This window comes from Macaca thibetana, chromosome 9 (assembly GCF_024542745.1).
Source record: "Macaca thibetana thibetana isolate TM-01 chromosome 9, ASM2454274v1, whole genome shotgun sequence".
Lineage (NCBI taxonomy): Eukaryota > Metazoa > Chordata > Mammalia > Primates > Cercopithecidae > Macaca > Macaca thibetana.
Window position 1 is genome coordinate 71,889,854 of NC_065586.1, and position 20,613 is coordinate 71,910,466.

The window sequence follows — 20,613 nt, forward strand, 5'->3', positions numbered from 1 at the left end:
AGAGTTTTGTCCTACAGGTATAATCATACACATTCACAAAGATGTGTGCGCAAGGGTGGCCATGCAGCATGGCGATAACAAACTGCTGGAAACCAAAAAGTTCAGCAGGAGGACCCATCAAAAAATCATGAAATTGATAAAATGAAATATTACGTGGTTGCTAAAATGTACTGATAGGAAATTCTCTCTCCGATATATTACTTGCTGAAAAGGAATGTAAAGAGCAATATTAAAAAAAGACCACTTATGCATGTATCCAATTGTTTGAATGGGCAAAAAATACTTTTGCAAGTTGTGGTTGCTCTTACTCCTATTATTATTATATCTTCAAGTTGGGTTGCCAGAGAGATCCCTGGGCTTCTCCACCATGGAAAATACAGGAGAGCAGAGTGGCAGGGTGGCTACCATGGGATGACTTCAACAGAGGGAGAGGACATGCTGCCCCACAGGTGCCAGTGGAGAGAAAGAGAAGGCTCGGAATTCTGGCAGACAGTCTAATCAAGCAACTGGGCAATGGGTATTAGGGATGGGCAGCGGCATATTGAGTCCTCATAACCACTTCAAAAAAAGTATTACTTCCAATTAACAGATGAGCAAATAGAAGTTGAGTAGCCTGTCCAAGGTCACACACTCACCAGTGTGAAGCCAGTATCACACTGTGGGAGTCTCAGTCTAGAGACCACAGCTTTAGGCATGCTTACATATATTGTCTCTATATGGTGTTTAGGGATCCTAGTGCTATTTTGGTTCAGTCTTAGAGTCCTGATACTTCTGACTGATATCCTTGCTCAGATAAGCACTCTTTATTGGAGATGCAGGTCTATTCTGTGCCAACGATTGCACGTGAAGCTGTTTTTGGTGATTTCTGGAAGCTCCTTTATTCCACATTTGCAGTCTCCCCAGTTTCAGTTTGTTCTGGAGAAAACACCGCCTGATGGAATCCAGACTTCATGAGCCCTCCTACTGATCTGCAGCCATCAACGTTTTCATTTAGGAAGGACAGCTCAGAGAAGAAACACATCTCCAGGCCTTTTAGTCTTGGAACTGCAGGAACAATAAACATTGTTTTACCTTAAAAGGTACTCTTACTTCGCTGATCAGTGTAGTTAGAAAATTACCAAATGCTGTCAGATCTGCCTGTGCCCCCAGTGAATATATTTTGGGCAGTTTCTTTGAACTGATGGAGAAAGTAGGGTTAAAGCTGATATTCAATCAAGTGTCACCCCTATCAAAGTACTGTATAACCTAGAAAATTTTTGAGGAAACTGCTCTCCATTCCAGCATACTCTGATGTATAAGAACTTTGGAAAAGAATTTGGTAGTAATTAATTAATTTGTCCAACTGGGGACAATCAGCTGGCAAGTTGATATTTTTTCTTTTGAAATTATATTTTAATAAAGGTATTTAAAGACTTGAGATTTTAAAAAAAATCATTCCACTGCAATATAATGGTTAATTTTGGGAACTCTATGAGTTTGATTTGTATTTAAGATTTTTACAATCTATATATAGGTTGGTCTTTAATAACCATTTATACATTGCTTCTTTTTATATAGGTCATGTATTCTCCTGGGAGAGTAACAAGATTAGAAATAACAAATACAGTACAGAATAAATTAAAGTGCTTCAAACTGCATTATATAATTTCAGAAAATTGGTTTCACACTGAAACGTTTAAATAAGAAAAACAAATGATTTCAGTAAAAAATAAAAAAACAAAAAACCCTTGCATATGCACTTGAATTACTATTGTTTAACAAATTTTATCCTCAGTAGTGTGGTACTGGTATCTTTTCACAGTGTTCCAGTAATGTGGCAGTTCATTTGGGTCAAAATGGATAAAGTTATTATCATTTTTCTTTATTTCTGGTTATTTAAAAAGTTGGCTTCATTCTTCTTGAAGATGAATAGCATTTATTAGTCAAAACGTCAAAGGACTATCATAAAAGTAATTGTATTTTTATATATAATTCTCCAAACTCTTGTATACAAAATATTCTTATTACACTTGGTACAATAAATTCAGAGGCTGTTATGGGATGGGAGATAGCAAAATTGGGACCAATACTTTCCTAATTACTTAGGAAAATAAAAACTGGGGCTTGGTTTTCCTTTCACAACTAAGTGACGGAGATACGACGCTCCAGAGAGTCTATTATTCTGACTGGTTTTGTTTGTTTCTGTGAAGTTTAGCATCACTCTCCTTGTACCGAGTCCTCAGGCCTTTTTCAATTTTTCTATTCGTGCGTTAAAGGCCTCTTCCTGTATTTGCAGTTTTTCGTTTATCTCGGTCTGTGAAGACAATCATAAAAAACGTGGTTATGATGGAGCTATCTTTTGCTGCACATTGTCTTTGTGGTTTTGACATACTATAGTGCCTAAAGACAGACATTATCCCTCACACACCTTCCTGTTTTGCAGACATAGCTGTGTTTCAGCCTGTAGTGATGTGATAACACTTTATCATATTTCTCTGCACATTTCCAATGTATAGCATGTCTGCTATGAACAGGAAGTGGTATTTGGACGGCCATTTTTCACATAGCCTTGTGTTGGAAGATAGGATAATTTATCTGTATTTTCAGACAGACTTTACCAATAAGCACCGAATCAGAATAACTGCTTTGGGCTCAGTTATTGCAGTGCTGTGGGTCCCTCCACCCATCTGCAATGGATGTCTGTGTCTTCTGTGTAATACATTCTAAATGAGATCCCAGGAAGCTTCTGTTGCGAAAAAACAACACAAATAATCTTACAATTAGAACAATTCCCATAATTAAGAGTATTCATCATACATTAGAACTCTTGGAATGATGCCACTTTGTGGTATAGTTTTGGTAAAAAAAAGTAAGCAATTACTCTCAGGTTTTGTGATTGCCGAGGTGGTGATAGCATTTTGCCTCTGGCAGTGATCTTCTGTGGACTCATATTGCTACCTGCACAATTCCATAAATACTTTCACATTATCTAAACATTAGTAGCCCTGGAAATGTCTTCCCTTTTTCACAAGGGATAATAAAATTAGGTACAGAAAAACCAGTGGTGGTTGACGTGGCAAAATTGGTGTTTTTGTTCTTGTTTAGGTGATTTAAAAAATGTCTACCACTGTATAAGGAGTAGCTTATACACTTCTGTGTTAATAAACTCAAAAAGTTACATTTCTAATAGCTGTAACATTATTTGAGGGCTTCAGGGTAACTGTACTTTGCAAACCTTTCATTATTTTAATTTAAATAGAAGACATTTAAAAAAATCAAATACTGTTTTAAGCCCAGATATAATTTTTCATATTTATTTACAAGAGGGTAACTATAACAGATAGTTTTGAAATGTCCATGCTGCCTTATCTGATGAGATGTGATCTCATCTCACAGTAAGATATGATATTTCTGGAAAGATCATATATGTGCCAACAATTCTGGGTTCAGAATTCTCACAAGTATGAGTCTTTTCTGATTCAAGCTTTAGTAAACCTTGGGATCAAGCTCTGGCCTCTGGTTTCTTATCTTTTCCTTTCTTGGTGGTTGGGTGGAGGAGGCAAGGAGGGATGGAACTGCCCTCCAGGTCACAGAGGAACTTTTTCTTTAGGGTGTACTGACTCTAAAGAAATCATCATCTACGCATGATTTTAGGTAGGGTCGAAAGGAGCACTGGTCTCGGACTGGGACGATCTAGGTACTAGTTCAGCTATGTCGCCTTAGGTAACTCACTTCACCACCTGGATTTTAGCTCTTACCTTAAAAATTAAGTAGGGGAATAGGATTATGTTAACATCACACTTTAGTTTTTGGATTCGTAATTCCAACTTCCAATTTTGTGATATACTTCACCAATGTTATCTTTCATTGTTATGATGTCATGAAATACTTAAAAATCTGTTACTCCTGCCTCATTAAAATAAATTTATGGCATACAACATATTGGACCACATAGGGATTAAAACGGTTTGAAATAATTTTACCACAATTTCAAGGGATTGGGAAGAATTGCTCCACTCAAACAATTGATTCTTCCCACTTTCAATTAATGTCCCTCTATGCCCACCAGTAATCTCATTTCTTTTCAGCTAAGGATTAATGTGCTTATCATCTACCAGTTTCTGTTTCACTACTACATAGAGATTTTACATTCACTTGGAGGCCTTTCTGGTATTTTACTGAGACAGAAATTATCAAAACAAGTGTAGGCCTTGGGAAAAGGTTCATGAAGGTGCACCTAAAAGAGTGGCATACTGACAAAGGTGAATAATGTTTCAGATCTCCAGACTTTAGTGCTTAGTACTTTAGTTCAGTCACAACCAGCGGAGTTTGGATCTAAAGGCTCTACTTCTAGTCAAGAACAGGCTGCCATTAGCCACTTTTCTTTATCATTCTTCGAACCTTGCTGAACAGACAAACAATCGTGCAAACACTGTGGTTGGGTCTGGTTCTACTTTTTTTTTTTTTTTTTAAGGAAAAAAAAAATAGGTTCAGTAGTCTCTCATTGACCACTTTTTTGAGATGATCTCACGCTCAGCTTTTCTAACCTGGAAAATTCAAGTTGACCTAAAAACATCTAGCGTCCCAAGATGGCAAACTTCCCTCAAAGTTTTTACATTATTTTACCCTATTGCTTAGACAGGGCCAACAGCCAACATGTAATGTAAGAATTTAGTGTTAGCATTCATATTTCTCTGAAATGTAGTTCTTTAAATATATTTAAGTTTGCTCCATTGGGTATAATTTTTATTACACAACTCAGGGCCAAAATAATTTCATTTTGAATGTATCTTTAAAATTAAAATACCTAAACTATACAGGCTTAAAATGTTTGCTCTATTCAGTATAATTTTAATTAACATCCCAGGGCCAAGATAACTTCATTCTTAATAAATCTCTAAAACCATAAAATGAGTCAATGGGAAAATAAGTGAATTAACATAAAAAACTTATGGATTCATACTACATTTTCAGAAATTTCTGTATTAGAGAAGGTCAAATATGCCTGAAACCACATAGAAAAGGAGTTTTGAAAAAAACTGTACTTAAAACATGAATTATTTACTGCCAGTTTTTTTTTTTTTTGCAAAAATTGTAATAACAGTATGACCTTTACACAAAGGAGGAGAAAAAAAACTGTGGGAAAATTTAAAACATCTCACAAGCAGTAATTCATTAAATGTTCCTACAGCAGGTCAATGTATTCAAATGGCATATATACACTGACCACTGACACATAGCTACCTTTGAAACGGGATATGGCAGTTCTTAGAGCAAGGAACACTGGAAGGGCAGGTTTTAGAAGTGGAAAATAACCTATACATCTAAAATAGGAGGAGGAATTTAGGTAAGCAGAGAGTAATTACCCAACTTGGAATCTGACCAAGACGCAAGGGTAAACACGGAAAAAGTGCCACACCACGGGAGTATTAACATCCAAAGTAGTCTGGTTGTGATATTAGAAGTTATGTGGTTTTTGTGGATAGCACTGGAATTAGAACTAGAACCCAGGTCACAGCTCTCATTCAGGGTCTTTCATCAGTTGTCGACCCTGGGAACTCTGCACAAATAACTTAAGTCTTTCTGTGTCCCATTTTTCAATTTATCAGGGGAAGTGCCTGCCTCACTCACATGGAGTTTACTAGGATTACCGAGAAAAAATACATAAAGGGGTTTGCCATCTCGAGCCATTGTATAATTCCACATCATCATGCTGTTTCATTGAAAAATTGGCAGTAATTTGGCCCAGGCTGATATCTACAAATCCACTTACTATGGAAATGATTGTGGCACCTAGCGGATCTGCATCCCTGTCCTCTGGTCCATGTCCTCTCCGTGCTTAATTACATTTAGGTGAGCAAGCTATTGAACCTCCAGGATGGCTTCAGGCCAATGGGAAGATGACATACAGACACACAGCTATCATACAGAGTAGTGGTATAAATGCTGTAGACTGTAATATTGAAAATAATTTCAATGAAGAGTTAAAAACATACTGTTCACTGCATGGAAGACAGCTTTGGTAAAGACGTTTTCGATTTTTTGGGCCTGCAAACAATTCAGTTACTGTCTAGTAGTTCCTCGGCAATAATTTCAGAGCTGCAGGATTGCAAAGGAGCCCAGAGCCATGATTATACATAAACTATATTTAGATGAAATGTTATCAAATCTAAAAAGGAGATATGTTCTGAACTCAGCTTAATTCAACTGCACTCTGCCCTTCTACACAATAACCAGTTATTACATTCATGGGATTGTTAACAATAAAGCTTTGTGTAAAACGTGTTCTTCCACTATTTCTGGTAAACACTAAACACCCCTTATTAAGCTGAGGACTTTGGCTGAGCCTGTTGGCACCAAATCATTAAATGTTCGTGTAAATAGTGCAATAACATTTGATGATTAAACAAGTAACAAGGTATGTTTATGCCAAGCTAATCTTGTGCTCTTTTTAAATTAGTTGTTAATACAGTGGGCTTTTAATATATGGTCTCATGTTCAGATGACAACTAAATCTTCTCCTGAGGTGCATTAATATTTTAAATATGCACTAGGTTGCCCTCCTGATTTATAGTCATTTCTAAAGAAATTGCAAGTGTACTCAGAATGTGCATTTTACTTATTTAATCATTTGGCCCGAAAAATTATGTGAATTCCTGTAAGTCTTTGAGTTGGGGTAGAAATGGCTGTTTGTTTTTTGAACAGAATGAGAAAGAACTAAGCATAAACCTAAGCCAGTTAATAAATCATTGGCAGCTGCTATTCATATGGCTGCTGCCATCACTATGTTCGTGTAGTTATTGGTGTAAACTGCTTAGCCATTAATGATAGGTGAAAAGGAACAAACTGTCTGAGAGGCAGTTCAAAGATCTGAAAGTCTTTAGAAATTTGGGGAGAACACTTAGCTAAGGATTAAGGTTTGATCTTCAGTGTTTACCATTTAGAAATGCACTCCAATTCCTTTTGCATGAGCAACATTTACAGTTTGACAAGATATAAAGCCTTTACCATGTTATTTTTTGGATTTTGTCGTTGATTTTGTTAACTGATAACATGCACCACACTAGATGCTGTTGGAAAATCTATTTTGTGATCTTACTGAATCTCTGATGACGCAACTGAGAATTACGTGAAGCTGTTAAATTGAACTTCATCATAAGCATCACTCGTGCTGGCCGTGTGGGAAGTGTTTATAGACATTAAAGTTAAGGTTGGCTAATTAACCAGTAATAAAGTAAGTGAGCATACTATCAATACTGAGTACCTGAATGCTGATTAAAATGTCATCTGTGACTTGATCCAGCACTGATTTTACATCTTCAATGGTGAACCCAACTAAAGGATCCATGTTTGAAGTGTCAGTTTCTGGCTGAGACTCCTCAGGACTTTGTTCTTGATCCAACCCCTAGAATATTGAAGGTAAACAACACTCAGGTGATTTCTAGAGCATTCGGTGATTTATATGGAATGTAAAACTTCTTGTTTTAAATTTATTTTATTTTACTTTAAGTTCCAGGATACAAGTGCAAAATGTGTAGGTTTGTTACATAAGTATACGAGTACCATGGTGGTTTGCTGCACCTGTCAATCTGTCATCTAGGTTTTAAGGCCCGCATGCATTAGCTATTTGTCCTGATGTTCTCCCTTCCCTTCCTTGTCCACCCTCCAACTGGCCCACATGTGCGTTGTTCCCCTCCCTGTGTCCATGTGTTCTCACTTGAACCTCAAATTTCTATTGGATACTTTTCTAGCAGAAACAATGTCAATCTGGAGGGAGATTTTGATTTGATGTTACTCTGCATTTATATTCCCATTCATAAGGATTATGACAGATCAAGTCATGGTATCAACGTGGTGCCTAGGGGAAAGTGAAGGTGGAGATTAGGAAGGGTGGGGTGCAAAGGATTAAAATTGCTGAACTACCATCAGCGGTCTCATCTTTGAATTGACACTTCGAGAAATATTTGTATTTGGTTGGGAAAAATCAGAGGCAAAGAAAGTGAAGAAAACCTTTAGTTCGTTTCCTCCCACCCCAAGAGAATATAATGATGAGGTAGGGTGAATGAAAAGACAAAAAGAAACATACCTTCATTTCTGTATCCAATGTTGTGGGGGGCTCTATGAATGTTGAATAAATATCAGATGAGATTCCTTCTTCCAGAGGATTTGGGAAAGGGCTACATGCAGACTTGACAACCTCTATCACTTGCTGATGGGAAGAAAAAAGTTGAATTATGACACAGCCTTTGGTGAGCAACCACAGTTTCGGTCAGTTCCGTTACATATGTACCATAGTTCCAAGTCTGTTATCTTTCAAGTGCCACCTCCTTTGAATTTTTGATGCCATTGCCCTCTTGGTTCTCTAGTGCTTTTTGAGCTCCATTTCTCAAAATTAACACTGTTTGCCCACTGTCTCATTCCCTTTCTATACTCTGTGGTTTACGATTTCATGTAGTATCTCCTCGATCTTAACTGTTTTGTGCTTCAGTATCCCCTTTCTCCTGACTATAAGCCCTCTGTAGGTGGAGAACCAAGTTTTAGATGCTATGTGTATCTTCTCTAGTTCTGGCAGAGGATTAGGTGTTTAATACACTTAATGACATCCTGATGGGGACTGCTATGACTCGGCAGAATGTAGCTGCTGAAGTGGCCATCAAGAACTTGGTGATGAAGACGATAAGGGCTGCAAAGGTTAATATATGAAGCCAGTAGACCAGGGAGGAGATTTGCCAAACACACAGAGGGCAAGGCAAGACTTCACTATGAGCATTGAAGAATTCTTTAGCAGCAGCGTGCCGCTCAGAAGGAGGCTGATGGTTGGTTAACACTGGAAATGAAGGGAAAGGAGAGTCAAGGAAGCCAACTTTGGCAGTGCCCATCTCACTCTGTCTCAGGGGAGGGAAAGGGGAGATGAGGGTATTCATCACATTAAACATTTGATTCATTTAATTAGGTGTTGTTCTAATTCCATGTTTAATAAGCAATATTTTGGTTATAATTTGAATTCCCATCCCAGTTGATCTGTAGAGACATGCCCACTTGAGGGTTCTCGTTTTCACGCCTACTACATTGATAAATTGTTTTACTTTATAGGAGCCTGTTATTGTGGCCCAGAGATGAAGTCACCCACAGTATGCTGACAAAGTCAGGCCCCAAGATTAGAGCTTCAAATGTAAGTTTGAAGACAAAAATTTGAAAATGCATAAATTCGCCAAATAATTATCATCCTGTGAAGCCTGAAAAAGAAAAACCAATGAAATAATCATGAATTCATTTTTAATGTCTCCACGATATTTCAAATGAATTTGTATGTTACATGTCACCATTTAAATATTAATGTTTTTGATTTAGATAGGTTTTGGAATGTACTGGCAGCTAAGTTTTATTTTTGGTCTTACAAATGCTTATGTGTTTTGCATTGAATTAATATTATTAATTTTAACTTGATTTTATACAAAGTTGCTGCTTAGTGTAAATATATAGAAGCCCCAACGTGTCCTAACTTTATAGGCAAAAAGATTTGGAAACCAAGAGGTTAAATGATTGGCCTAAGGTCAAATAATTACTTCTTGACAGGGCTGGGAGTTAAACTCTGGTGTGCTGACTTCTTGTCCTTTGTGGTTTTCAGTAAACTGTAATATGTCATTAAGTTGCCATATTTGGAAATTACTGCTATTATCAAGCACTTAATTTTTATTCTGTTAGGTGACATCATTCCAGATTGTTTATCTTAAGTCAACTAAATGTTAATCAAAATAGAATATTTAGAAAACATATCAGAACGGTTCTTTTCTCTTATGCACTTCCACGAGCCATTGCATTTTTCGTAAATGGGGCATACAAGAATTTCATCTTCCCACAAAATGATTTGTACCTTTTTTCAGCACTCTTGTTTTTCATCCTTCCTTTACCTTCTATTGCTCTTTATCTTACCAAGCTAGGAAAAGGAGACAGCTAAACATATTTTAGTGGCCTCTGAAACATTATAGGTAAAATAAATAAGCTGCACATGGGAATCAGAGACAAGGGAAGATGATGAGGTATTTACTTAGTGGTATAGACTTTAATATACACTGAGGAACAGGAGTGGGGGTGGTGGGGATGAGTGAGATGGCAAAAAGAAGAGAGAAAGGAATTGAATGGAGTTTACTGAATTTACTGCAGGCACTGAGATAATCTGCAAGGTAAAAGTGTTGTTTTTAAGGCAGTAGAATTTTCTCTGGTCTACTGTCACCATATCTGTCTTGTTGCTGAGCTTGGCCATACACAGGCTAGGCCTTTCTGCTCACTTGACCTCACACCCTGTGGAAGTTCTCAATAGGTTGCCTCTCCGGCCTGGTAGTAGCAGATTCTACCATCGGCCCTTTTCTACTTGTACCCATTTCCCCATCAGATTATACACTTAAATGTAAGCAGGTATTTGTGTCCAATTCTCTCATTTCTTTCTCTCACATCCCTGTGCTCTGGATTTCTTTATAAGGCTCATCTGAATGACTCACCAACTACCCAGTTTCCTGGTCTTTGGCACCGTGTGTGTGTGTGTGTGTGTGTGTGTGTGTGTGTGTGTGTGTACTGGGCACACACTTGGAAACTTGGAACTTCCCAGCTTCCACATCATCATTTTTTTGGTGGAGTGAAACTCCCAAGAACCTGAAGTTCTGACTGAGAGTTGAGCTTTTCTTTGCCCTCATTTTTATGAGTGTAGCCCACATAACTATTAATTTGATTTAATTGGTGCACAGAAACTAGGGGGTGAGAATTTCTTCAGGGTGTTTTGCATACTATTAGTGAACCAAACCCTAGCTCTGTTTTTCTTTTTTATGAAGAATTACGCTTAGCTGTGTTAGTGAGATACTGCAAGGGAAAGAAATGTCCCAATTTCAGAAGAGGGTAAATATAAAGTCTTTTCATTAATAATAATAAAGTACATTGTCAAATATATGGTTTGAAATAAACATAATGCCCAGAAGCATCACAGTGATTTTTTTCACATTAAAAATGGTAGCCTTTTTAAAAAGCAAGTTTAAGGAAAATTAGAATCAATAATTGTGGTGAGAGCCCAGAGCCAGAAACTATGTTTAAATGAAACCGTCTGATGCAATAGTTTCTTTAAAAAATACAATTAGGCCTTTGTATTTTTTTTTAACAAAACCTCATGTTTTACAACATCGCTGGTTCTGTAATAAAATCTATTTAAAAACAGAGAGACATGGTCAGCTTTATTAAGTTAGATTTTCTGAAAGAACGTTATAATTTCCTCAAGTCTATGAATAGTTGAAGCAAATTAAATAAAGCTAGTTTTATAACTATTTTTATACATTCCTGCAGAATTGTAATTGTCTCATTTTTTTCCCCTCAAAAGTCTAATATGTTACCTCTTAAATCTGGAAAAATAAAAACAGAAAAGGATCAAGAATGTTTATTAAAAAAACACTCCTATTTGGTACTCTGATTTAGCAACCTCCCTTTTTCTATATGAGAATAGCACTCATAATCTTCAGATCAGGAAACAAAGGGAAGGCCTTTAAGTGAGTTGCCTGAGGCCTAATGCTGAGATTAAAAATCAGGAGTTTCTGATTATACACATACATCCATTTGGCCAAATGATTGGTTTTGCTTGACTTTCAAATACCCCCTAAATATTACTTCGAATGTAAAGCAATAAATGTGTTTCTCTTGCCATTTTTGAATGCTTGAACACAAATGGATATAATAAAAACAATCACGTTGTTCCATGTGAATGCCATTTATATTTTTTCTGATAATGAGCAGACCATTTGAACTAAGGTGAGTACATTAAAAGCTCTAATAAAGAAGAGAATAGATTTCTAAACAGAATAATGGACTGTTAAGTGAACATACAATAAATAACATCTACAGATGTGGTTGCTAGAAAATTAGTTTTGCATAACTTGCCAATATACATTTCCCCCAGATGTTATCTGTTACATGAAAATTAAGTTAGTTATATTGTTCATTACGTGCACATTGCATTAGTGTTATTTAAGATGGTTTACATCTTTACCTGACTTGTGCTATGGTATTTAAAGTTGAATTGTGCTTTAAGTTGAATTGTGCTATAGTATTTGAAGAATATCAAGTAAATGGCTTTTTGGCATAATTTAATACTCGTAAGTATAAAATGTCATTGCCAAGCATTATGTATCTTAAAAAATCAAGGTTGTTATTTACAAGCCAAATAAAATCATAAGAAATCTTTTAAAAATTTGCATATTCAAGATGAAATGGACATCCGCCATGGGAATAAATACTAAGAATTTTGAACTCTCTTGGAACTAAGTACAGGGTCAGTTTGGATCTAAAAACATGCTTATAGAAATTAGACTCTGTTTCTAGATCTTACTGTGTCTGAGAAGTGGTATAAAGATTTTATCTGAAAATTTGATCACTTCATGCTTTCTTTTTTCTACTTTCCGTGTTAACATTATCAATAGTATGAGCTCTGATGTATTGTTTTACTTTAGTAATGCTTGTTTGGAGAAAGTATAGTGATTTGTGTGTAGTGGTTGTGCCACTGGAATCTATGACTAAGGGGGTAATTATTAAATTATTAAAATCTATTATTAAATTTTTAAGATATTAAATATGCAGTTAAGATTACATCTTTCCACTATTTTGAATAGCAGAAAGCAAGATAAATCTGCTCAAGCTTTTTTGAGACACAGGCACATAGACAAAATACTGGTTTGCTTTGTAAAGACATTTGTTTGGAATTGTCAGATGATGACTTCATATGTAAATCAGAACTTACTATAAAATGTCAAAGTTTCAAAAAGTAAACTTTACTGCAAACTTTCCTGACTATTAACTAAGGGAAAAAAAAGCACAGAAATTCCTGTAATGTTTTAACGATTTCCCCCCCTTGAAGAAAGGCATTACTCATTTGCAAGTCTAATTAAGAAGTACTTGTGTGGTTCTGGAAATTTTTAACAAAAACTTGCAATCCATTGCCCACAATATATGGCACATAAAGCAACAACATATGAATGCCACCTGCAAAATGCAATAAACTCTAGTAATGTCATACTGAGGCCATAAATTTTAAATGAAAAGAGGAAATTCAAAAGCCAACATTATCAGAGAAACTAATTAATCCATTTTTAAAGTATTTTTCTTTTGTGATAGGGCCATTACAATCTTCTTAATATACTCTGTAAATGTAGAATATCAATTCTACTAACAAGAGTCCTCCTCCTCCTTTGCATTTTTGACTTGGAAATAAATTTGCAAATGCAGCACATTAATTTTCTTTCCTATGCTTAATATGCAGTATTTACATTTTGAAAAGGTTCAAAATGTTGCCAGGCTTCTGCAGAGTATGAATAGACATCTAATAGCAAGTTCTATTTTTATCCACAGCATACTGGTAGTTTGAACATTTATAACTTAATAGAGCTTTGAGACCATCAGATCCACACATGCTAATCACCTAAACAGTGAACGGTAACACAGTACAACAAGTTAGGACAGGAAATGAAGATTACCCATTCCAGCTGAAGCTGCAGGGAGAAATTTAAGTTGGCAGGCCACGGTAAACCAATTTGCAATCTGGCTAGGACACTCCAGTTAACACCTTGTGTCCATTTTTATTTATCTCTTGATTTGATCTTGTTTCGCTTGGGCTTCAAATAATAATTTTTAAAAAGTTAGATAATTAAAGTAACTGATTCCAGAGTATTTTAGATATCTTTTGAATTTTTAAGTGTACTCCTGCTTAAGGCCAATATGACAATTTGGAAAGAAATCTGAGTATTCCTATTTTAATGACCTCAGACAATAAAATCCTCTTTCATGAACCAGAAAAGGAGCATCTTCTTGTAGTGTAAATGCAATTTAAAAGGAAAAGATGTTTTGATCTGGCCGTGGTGTAAACATTTCCTGAGGGATAGAGCAGTGCTTCAGATACCCAGATATTTTCTAAAGATGCAATAATCTGGAAGATAGATCACGGAATTATAGGCTTTAGACTTGGCTCTATTCCTAACTGTGGGATGCTAAGAACAACCCTAGGCCTCAGTTTATTTATCTGTAAAAGGAGGATAATGATAATTGCTACCTGGCTACTTCATCGAATTGTTTCAAGCACAAACTAGATAATGTGGATGAAAATACTGGGAGTTCTTCAAAGGGAAAGCATTATTAAACCTCAAGGTGTATTATTATTATTACTTATAATTACTGTTATTATTGAAAGGATCATCTTTCTAATGCCATCATTGAAAGACAGACTAGAGTAGCCATATTGAGGACGCTGGTCCATGCTATTTTTATATGTAATTGTTAACATTGCCCAAGCAGCCCAATTAACTGGGAAGAATTTGTTAACGAGGACATGCCATCACTGTGTTTCCATATAGTGACAGTCTTTAAAATATCAAACATATATTCAATACCATGTTATTTGAAGAGTTCCTTGGTCCCAAACAATTTCTCTTTTGAGGCCTAGATAGAATGACATAATGAGGTAGATATGTAGCATGATCAGGAGTAGGGCAAGACACCTATTTAGAAAAGGAGAGTGTTTACATCTAACTTTCCAATTAGAGAATCTGCCTCTCCCCTTCCCCCACCCAATTTATCACTCTCTTTATCTTTTGTTTTTCAGCTTCAAATATGGCCTGTGGTTGCCCTGATTGCATTCATTTTTAAAAGATTGCCTTTAACAAATTTTGTCAAAAGTAAAGAGTCAGGGCTTATAGGGCAAACTTTCAACACGTCTCTCTTGTGAAAATGAAATACTGGAGCTCAACTACTAAATTCAGCATTGTACTTTTGATTCTTAGATTGACCTTACCTTGCAACTTCCTCAGGGTGAGAGATGGAAAAGTATGGTGCCATTATAAATAGTTTAAAAAATCTAATGCTTTTCAAAATATTTTTTAGAAGCCACTCAGAGTATATTTGTTTAGCTTACTAGGTTATACTCTAAAAGGCATACCCTTGAACTCAGTATAAAATATTTCAAACAATTCTAAGCATGGATTTTTGTTTGGTTTCTTCTAGAGTATTCTATTTAAAATTGAGGTTTTTAATATTTTAAAATTTTATTTTATGGAGATTGCATTTTCATTACACATTATGATAGCTTACAAGAAGATGAAGCTATTTCAAGGCTCTCATATTATACTCTTTTTGAATAAGCACCTATAATTTGCAGAAATCATATGAGATAATAAATTATAATGGTTAGAACAGAAAGAAACTACAATGGAAGAATGCTAGGTCCTTGGTTCGAGTCTTTCTTTTTTTCATGCACTTCCTGTTATGTTGACAGTTGAAACTACCTGAATAGGAGGAGGAGGCTGAAACTATTTGGATAAAGCTATCATGTAATTTACTTAACTTCAAAGCATACTGATTGAACTGCACTTCAGTCCCGAAGTCTGCAATTGAAAGGTGGGGGCGAAACTTCTTAAAACCATATTCAGTTAGAAATAAAAAGTTTTTGGTGCTAAATTAGAATGTTTGTAAAGTGCTATGAAATCTTCAGAGAAGTCAACCTAATATTATTATTTCTGACCTCTTAGAGCCAAGATGTCTATTTTAAGTAATCTGACATTAAAAATATGCTGACAAATATAGATTTAAAAAACAACACAGGAAGTTGTAAATCAGTTGGTAACCCTTAGCATCAAGGAAATAAGAGACCATGAAAATGTAGTCATTTACTTTAGTCAACCTCAGCCTTAATTTTTAACTAAAGAAAATTTGCAGAAAGCATGATGTTTACGTTTAGATATTTTATTCATAGTTTGTGTGTTTCTTTTTTCTCCAGTAGGCTCATAAATTATTACCAGGAAACATGTTACAGTTCTCAATATTTCCCTCTCTGCTTAGCTCTCCCTAGCCCCTACCCTTTTTTTTTTTTTCGTTTTTTTAAAAAAGTCTCATTTAGTGATTCTTTAACCGTATTAGGCACTTTTCTCTGGTCAGCAGGCAGGATTTTCTTGCTTGGGAGGAAACTACTGCCAATTAGTTGTATGTGCTTGGCATTCTAGAAACAGGACACTTTCAGTGAGCACCCAAGTCCTTCCTCCTAGGCAAGGCAGCTTTTTATTCCATACATGGCAAATATCATTATTTCAGTGACCTAAAGAAGCATGTCTTCCCTTATAAAGAATGGGTCTAGGTACTCTAAGTTTCTCTGGCTTTTCATGAAATCTGAAATCTCAGAAATTAACTACAAAACTGATTTTGTGGACAAAGGTGTACATAGCAATACATGTTCTCAAAAGAGACCTCTCACCTACAATCTGCGAATCACACTAGTTTAGTTAAAAATAAACAAACTGAAATAGCAGCAGCTCTGAAAAATCTAGGTGGTATCTTTATTCCAGATTTGAATGTTCTAAAAATGTGGATTTTTTTTCCCCTTAAATGTGTAGTCAGAGTTCTGGATTGGCTCTGCTGCTCAGTCTGAGATGTGGTTTCTTTGTTTGTAAAATTAGGGAGTTGGACTAGGTCATCTCTAGTCCAGCTACAGATGTTACATCTTATGTTACTAAATTTCAAGTGGCTTTTTCTCTATTTAGACAAAACTCAAAGTTGCTTGCCTGTGTAGATCCCCAGATTCAGTATTTTTTCTGTCACGATGTAGAAGAATATTTGGATTACACATTTAGTGCTTACTGGAATCACTGACAGGCTGAAGCTTGTCCATTTATTTTTCCTTAATTACCTTCCCCAAACCCGCTCCTCCTCCAGTTCCTTTATCTTTTGGTGGCATCACCAGCTTCTCAGTTACTGGACTCAAAGCCTTGCAGCTGTCTTCAGCCCTCTCACTCGTCCCTAACATTAAGTCAGCCATAAAACTCATTGGGGGCACCTACTGATGCAGGTCCCACTTGCGCCCTTCTATTTTTTTGAAGCCTTCAGCTCCATGTTCTTGCCTTCACAGATCTTGAGCTCCAGCTGTACTAGACTACTCACTCTTTTCCTGCTTGCCCAGTGCCTGCAGCAGAGTGGATGCTCCATAATTGTTATATGGGAAAAAAAAAAAAAAAAAAAAAAAAGAAAGAATAAGAAAAAAAAAAAAAGGCAAAGCAAAACAGAGCAAAGCAAAGCAAGGCGTGGAGGAAGCTGCGGTCTCAGCTGCGTCTTGCCTGTGCTGCTCCCTCTGCTGGGGACGCTTTTCCCCCACATCCTGCCAGCCCATCTCATCCATCTGGACTTCTCACCCAGCTCAATCACCTCTGCGACGTTTCTCCTCATCACCCTTGTGCTCTCAGAGTTTCTTGCTTATTCCACTTCATAGTATTTGTCACATTGGCCTTGAGTGACAGCCAGGTAGAGTGATCTCTTGCCATTGTGTGGAAATAACTCAAGGACGTGGGACACGTCATATTCAACTTAAGGACCCCTACCTAGCTCAGGTCTTTGTACACAGGGGGCAGTCATTGGATGTTGAGTATTTCATCAGAGTGTCCATTCACTTAAAAATCTTCGGGGCTGCCTAGTTTGTTAGACCAGCTACAGATCACTTTAAATATTTGTCTTGAAAAATGGTTAACACTTGGAGAAGCAAACCTAGTCATTGTATTGTTGCATCAGGTGCAACTGTCTGTATTTCGTATCAGTGGAGCCCTACAGTATTTGTTTGATTAGCAGAATTCTAAACAACCAAACAGATTCTCACTGATTTGACTTCATTGATAGTTCTTGTTATCATTTTTTTTTTGAAACAGAGTCCTGCTCTGTCACCCAGGCTGGAGTCCAGTGGCACGATTTCGGTTCACTGCAACCTCCACTTCCCAGGTTCAAGCAATTCTTCTCTCTCAAGTACCTGGGATTACAGGTGCCTGCCATCACACTAAGATAATTTTTGTATTTTTAGTAGAGACAGTGTTTCAACGTGTTGGCCAGGCTGGTCTTGAACTCCTGACCTCAGGTGATCCACCTGCCTTGGCTTCCCAAAGTGCTGAGATTATAGGCATGAGCCACTGTGCCTGGCCTGATAGTTATTTTTAACTGACTTATAATTAAACCGTTTTATAGACACAGTGTAGTTTAAAATAATAAAGAGTTCTTCAGAGATAACACACCCCTCACTTAGCTCCTGATGAAAGTAACATCAGGAAGTGAATTTCTAGGAGGGCTGACAAGTTGCCTGACTCTAGGGGCCATGATTCACATCGCTTTCCATGAGCCTCCTCTGGTCCCCCACTTACAATACAATGTGAAAGGTACCCACTGGAGGTGTGCAATGGGGAGGCCCTAAGGGCAGTGCTGGCCACCATTCGGGAAAATAAAGTGTGATGATGAAAAAAAAAAAAAAAGCAGCTCTCATTTATTGAGAACTTACTCTGTGTCTGGCATTGGGCTGGTTAGAAAGCACTTTATAAATAGTATAAAAAGTCATACTGCATTTGGAGGAAAGGTTTTATTGACTTCATTTTTTTGATTAAGAGCCAAAAGCTCAAAGAAGTTAAATAACTTGGCCAATGCCCCACAACTAAAAAATGGAGAATTCTTTCAGAACTTGAACCCGGATCTATCTGACTCTGAAACCCATGCACCTAGCGGGAAGGGGAACCCCAGTAGTTCATTATGGATTCCAAAAAATGTTTATCTCTAGTTTATAAATGAGGAAATACAGGTTCAGAAAAGTAAAATGACATGTATATACTAGAGCTGTGAAAGCGAGCATTCTCTGGTAAATTCAGAAAGAGAATTTGTTCACTGGTTTTACATCGTGTTGGCACCAACTACAGTGCATTGTTCCAAAATAAGTCAGTGAAAGTCAGGAATGAGGGGTTGAATAGGTTTTAAAGATGGCAAGATATAAAAAGCATTGCATGTATAAAGAAAGCTGAGAACACACTTAATTCATTTGTGTAAACAGGAAAGCATAGGGACATCAGTTTGCTTTTGGCCACTAAAACTGCATGTTCCTGCTCAAATGGCAATTTGTCCTATTTGTTATAAGTGTAATTACTGTTTTTACTGGAATCACAGTTTTCTCTAGGAACAGGCATGCAGAAAAACAACCAATAACCTAGACAGTTAAAAAATACATAGAGAAATGAGGATGGTCATGTGACCCGAGCCCCTGTGATTATTCTTCCACTGTGCGCTGTAATGTGCTTTAAATCCATTTCCATATTTTTAATTAACACTTACTTCCAAAAAAACTTTCTGGAGGCCATTTAAATCACAAATGGGGAAAAAACAAATTTACTTTATCAGAAAATTGACTATAGACTATTTTGGTGGCTTTTATTATTTTTACATACAAATGATTAAAATTAAATATAGTCCGATTGTTCACGACAGAAGGCAGTGAAATAATTTTCATGGCTGATATAATTTTAAAGTCAAACCTGGGTGAATAAGATATTAGTTCTGTTGTGGATGAGTCTCATTGTCCATCCCGCGGCTCTGATTCCTGATCAGACCCATCCATTTCATAAAAGGAATTATACAGCTGTACCAAGTAACTCTTCTAACAGAGACCCAGGGGTGCATTGGCGTTTTCTCAACAATTGTCCCACAGGGCCTAGAATGCTGCTTCGGCCCTATGGATTTTAGGCACCTATTTTCACGGTTTGAATAATTTATTTTCTTTGAGTGGGAAACAGAGAATGCCATCTTACGGCACAAATACTGTTTTAAAACTCGAACACCAAAAAAGCTGTATCATCTGCTAGGTCAGAACACTGCCATTGTCACCAGTCAAAGGCATAACTGCAGCTCTCTGAGGATTCATGTTCATTCACAGTTCTCCAGCAAGGGTCACAGTTTCCTTGCCTAGAAAATGGCCATAACGGTGGTTACCCACTGCGTGTTTTCTTCAGAGGACTAAATCAATATGTGAAAGGTACTCACACAGTGCCTGGCATGTAGAAAAAGCTTAAAAGCGTGAGGCTTTTTGTTTTTTAAATTTCCACGTCACATATTTATGTCTACAACAATGCTAAACAAAGCTCTCCGAGGGCAGGGACTTGGTCTGTTTTGTTCCTAACTTCACTGCCTGGCAGGTAGCTAAGAAATAGTGGGAAAATAAATAAATACTTACTGAAGAATTAAATGTAGGAAATAATTGTAGTTTTATATGGTCAGTAAGTCACTATATATTGCGATTGTCCCCTTTATAGAGTCTCTTGATTAATAGTGCCAAATTTTAGGGTTTTGTTTTTCTCCTGTATCTCCCCCCACTTCACCTCCCCAATACAACCTATACATCAGGCTGCTCCTCAGCTGGGTGTCCAATCCTGCTCCTTGGCTTTTCCATATTCCTCCTATGTTAATGGTCTTCCAAAAAGTGTCCATGCTAGATGAAGTTGTGTAGAATGAACCGATTGTGGTGATAAGACCGGAATATTAGGATGGGTATAGCCTGTTATCTGATGAGAGAATTATTCCCGCCAAGAAAACCTTAGAAGGGTCCTTCTGGTTTTCACACTTGTATGAAGACAGCCTTGATGTGAAGATTTGCTAATGAAGCCAATGAATCTGGCCCAGTATGTTAATTTACTTGATCCAGGGAACTTTCCAGTATTTATAAATTAACTCTGTACATTAGGCAACTAATATTTATATAAGAAAATCAGAAAACAGCACGTTCTGCAACATAGCACTTCAACAGATTGAAGTATCAATCGACTCTAGCAAAGC

General features: G+C 36.7%; 1 protein-coding gene across 1 annotated transcript in view; it reads right to left on the reverse strand.

Annotated features, from left to right (window-relative positions):
• Positions 1 to 1,617: 1,617 nt before the first annotated feature.
• The window catches only part of CABCOCO1 (ciliary associated calcium binding coiled-coil 1), a 104,719-nt gene continuing 85,723 nt past the window's right edge, over positions 1,618 to 20,613 (reverse strand). Inside the window, exons 6-8 of the mRNA XM_050803066.1 lie at positions 8,066 to 8,188; positions 7,244 to 7,384; positions 1,618 to 2,293 (exon numbers count right to left, since the gene is read on the reverse strand). Coding sequence (XP_050659023.1) covers positions 2,219 to 2,293; positions 7,244 to 7,384; positions 8,066 to 8,188 — 339 coding nt within the window. The 3' untranslated portion in view covers positions 1,618 to 2,218. The remainder of the gene's footprint in view (positions 2,294 to 7,243; positions 7,385 to 8,065; positions 8,189 to 20,613) is intronic.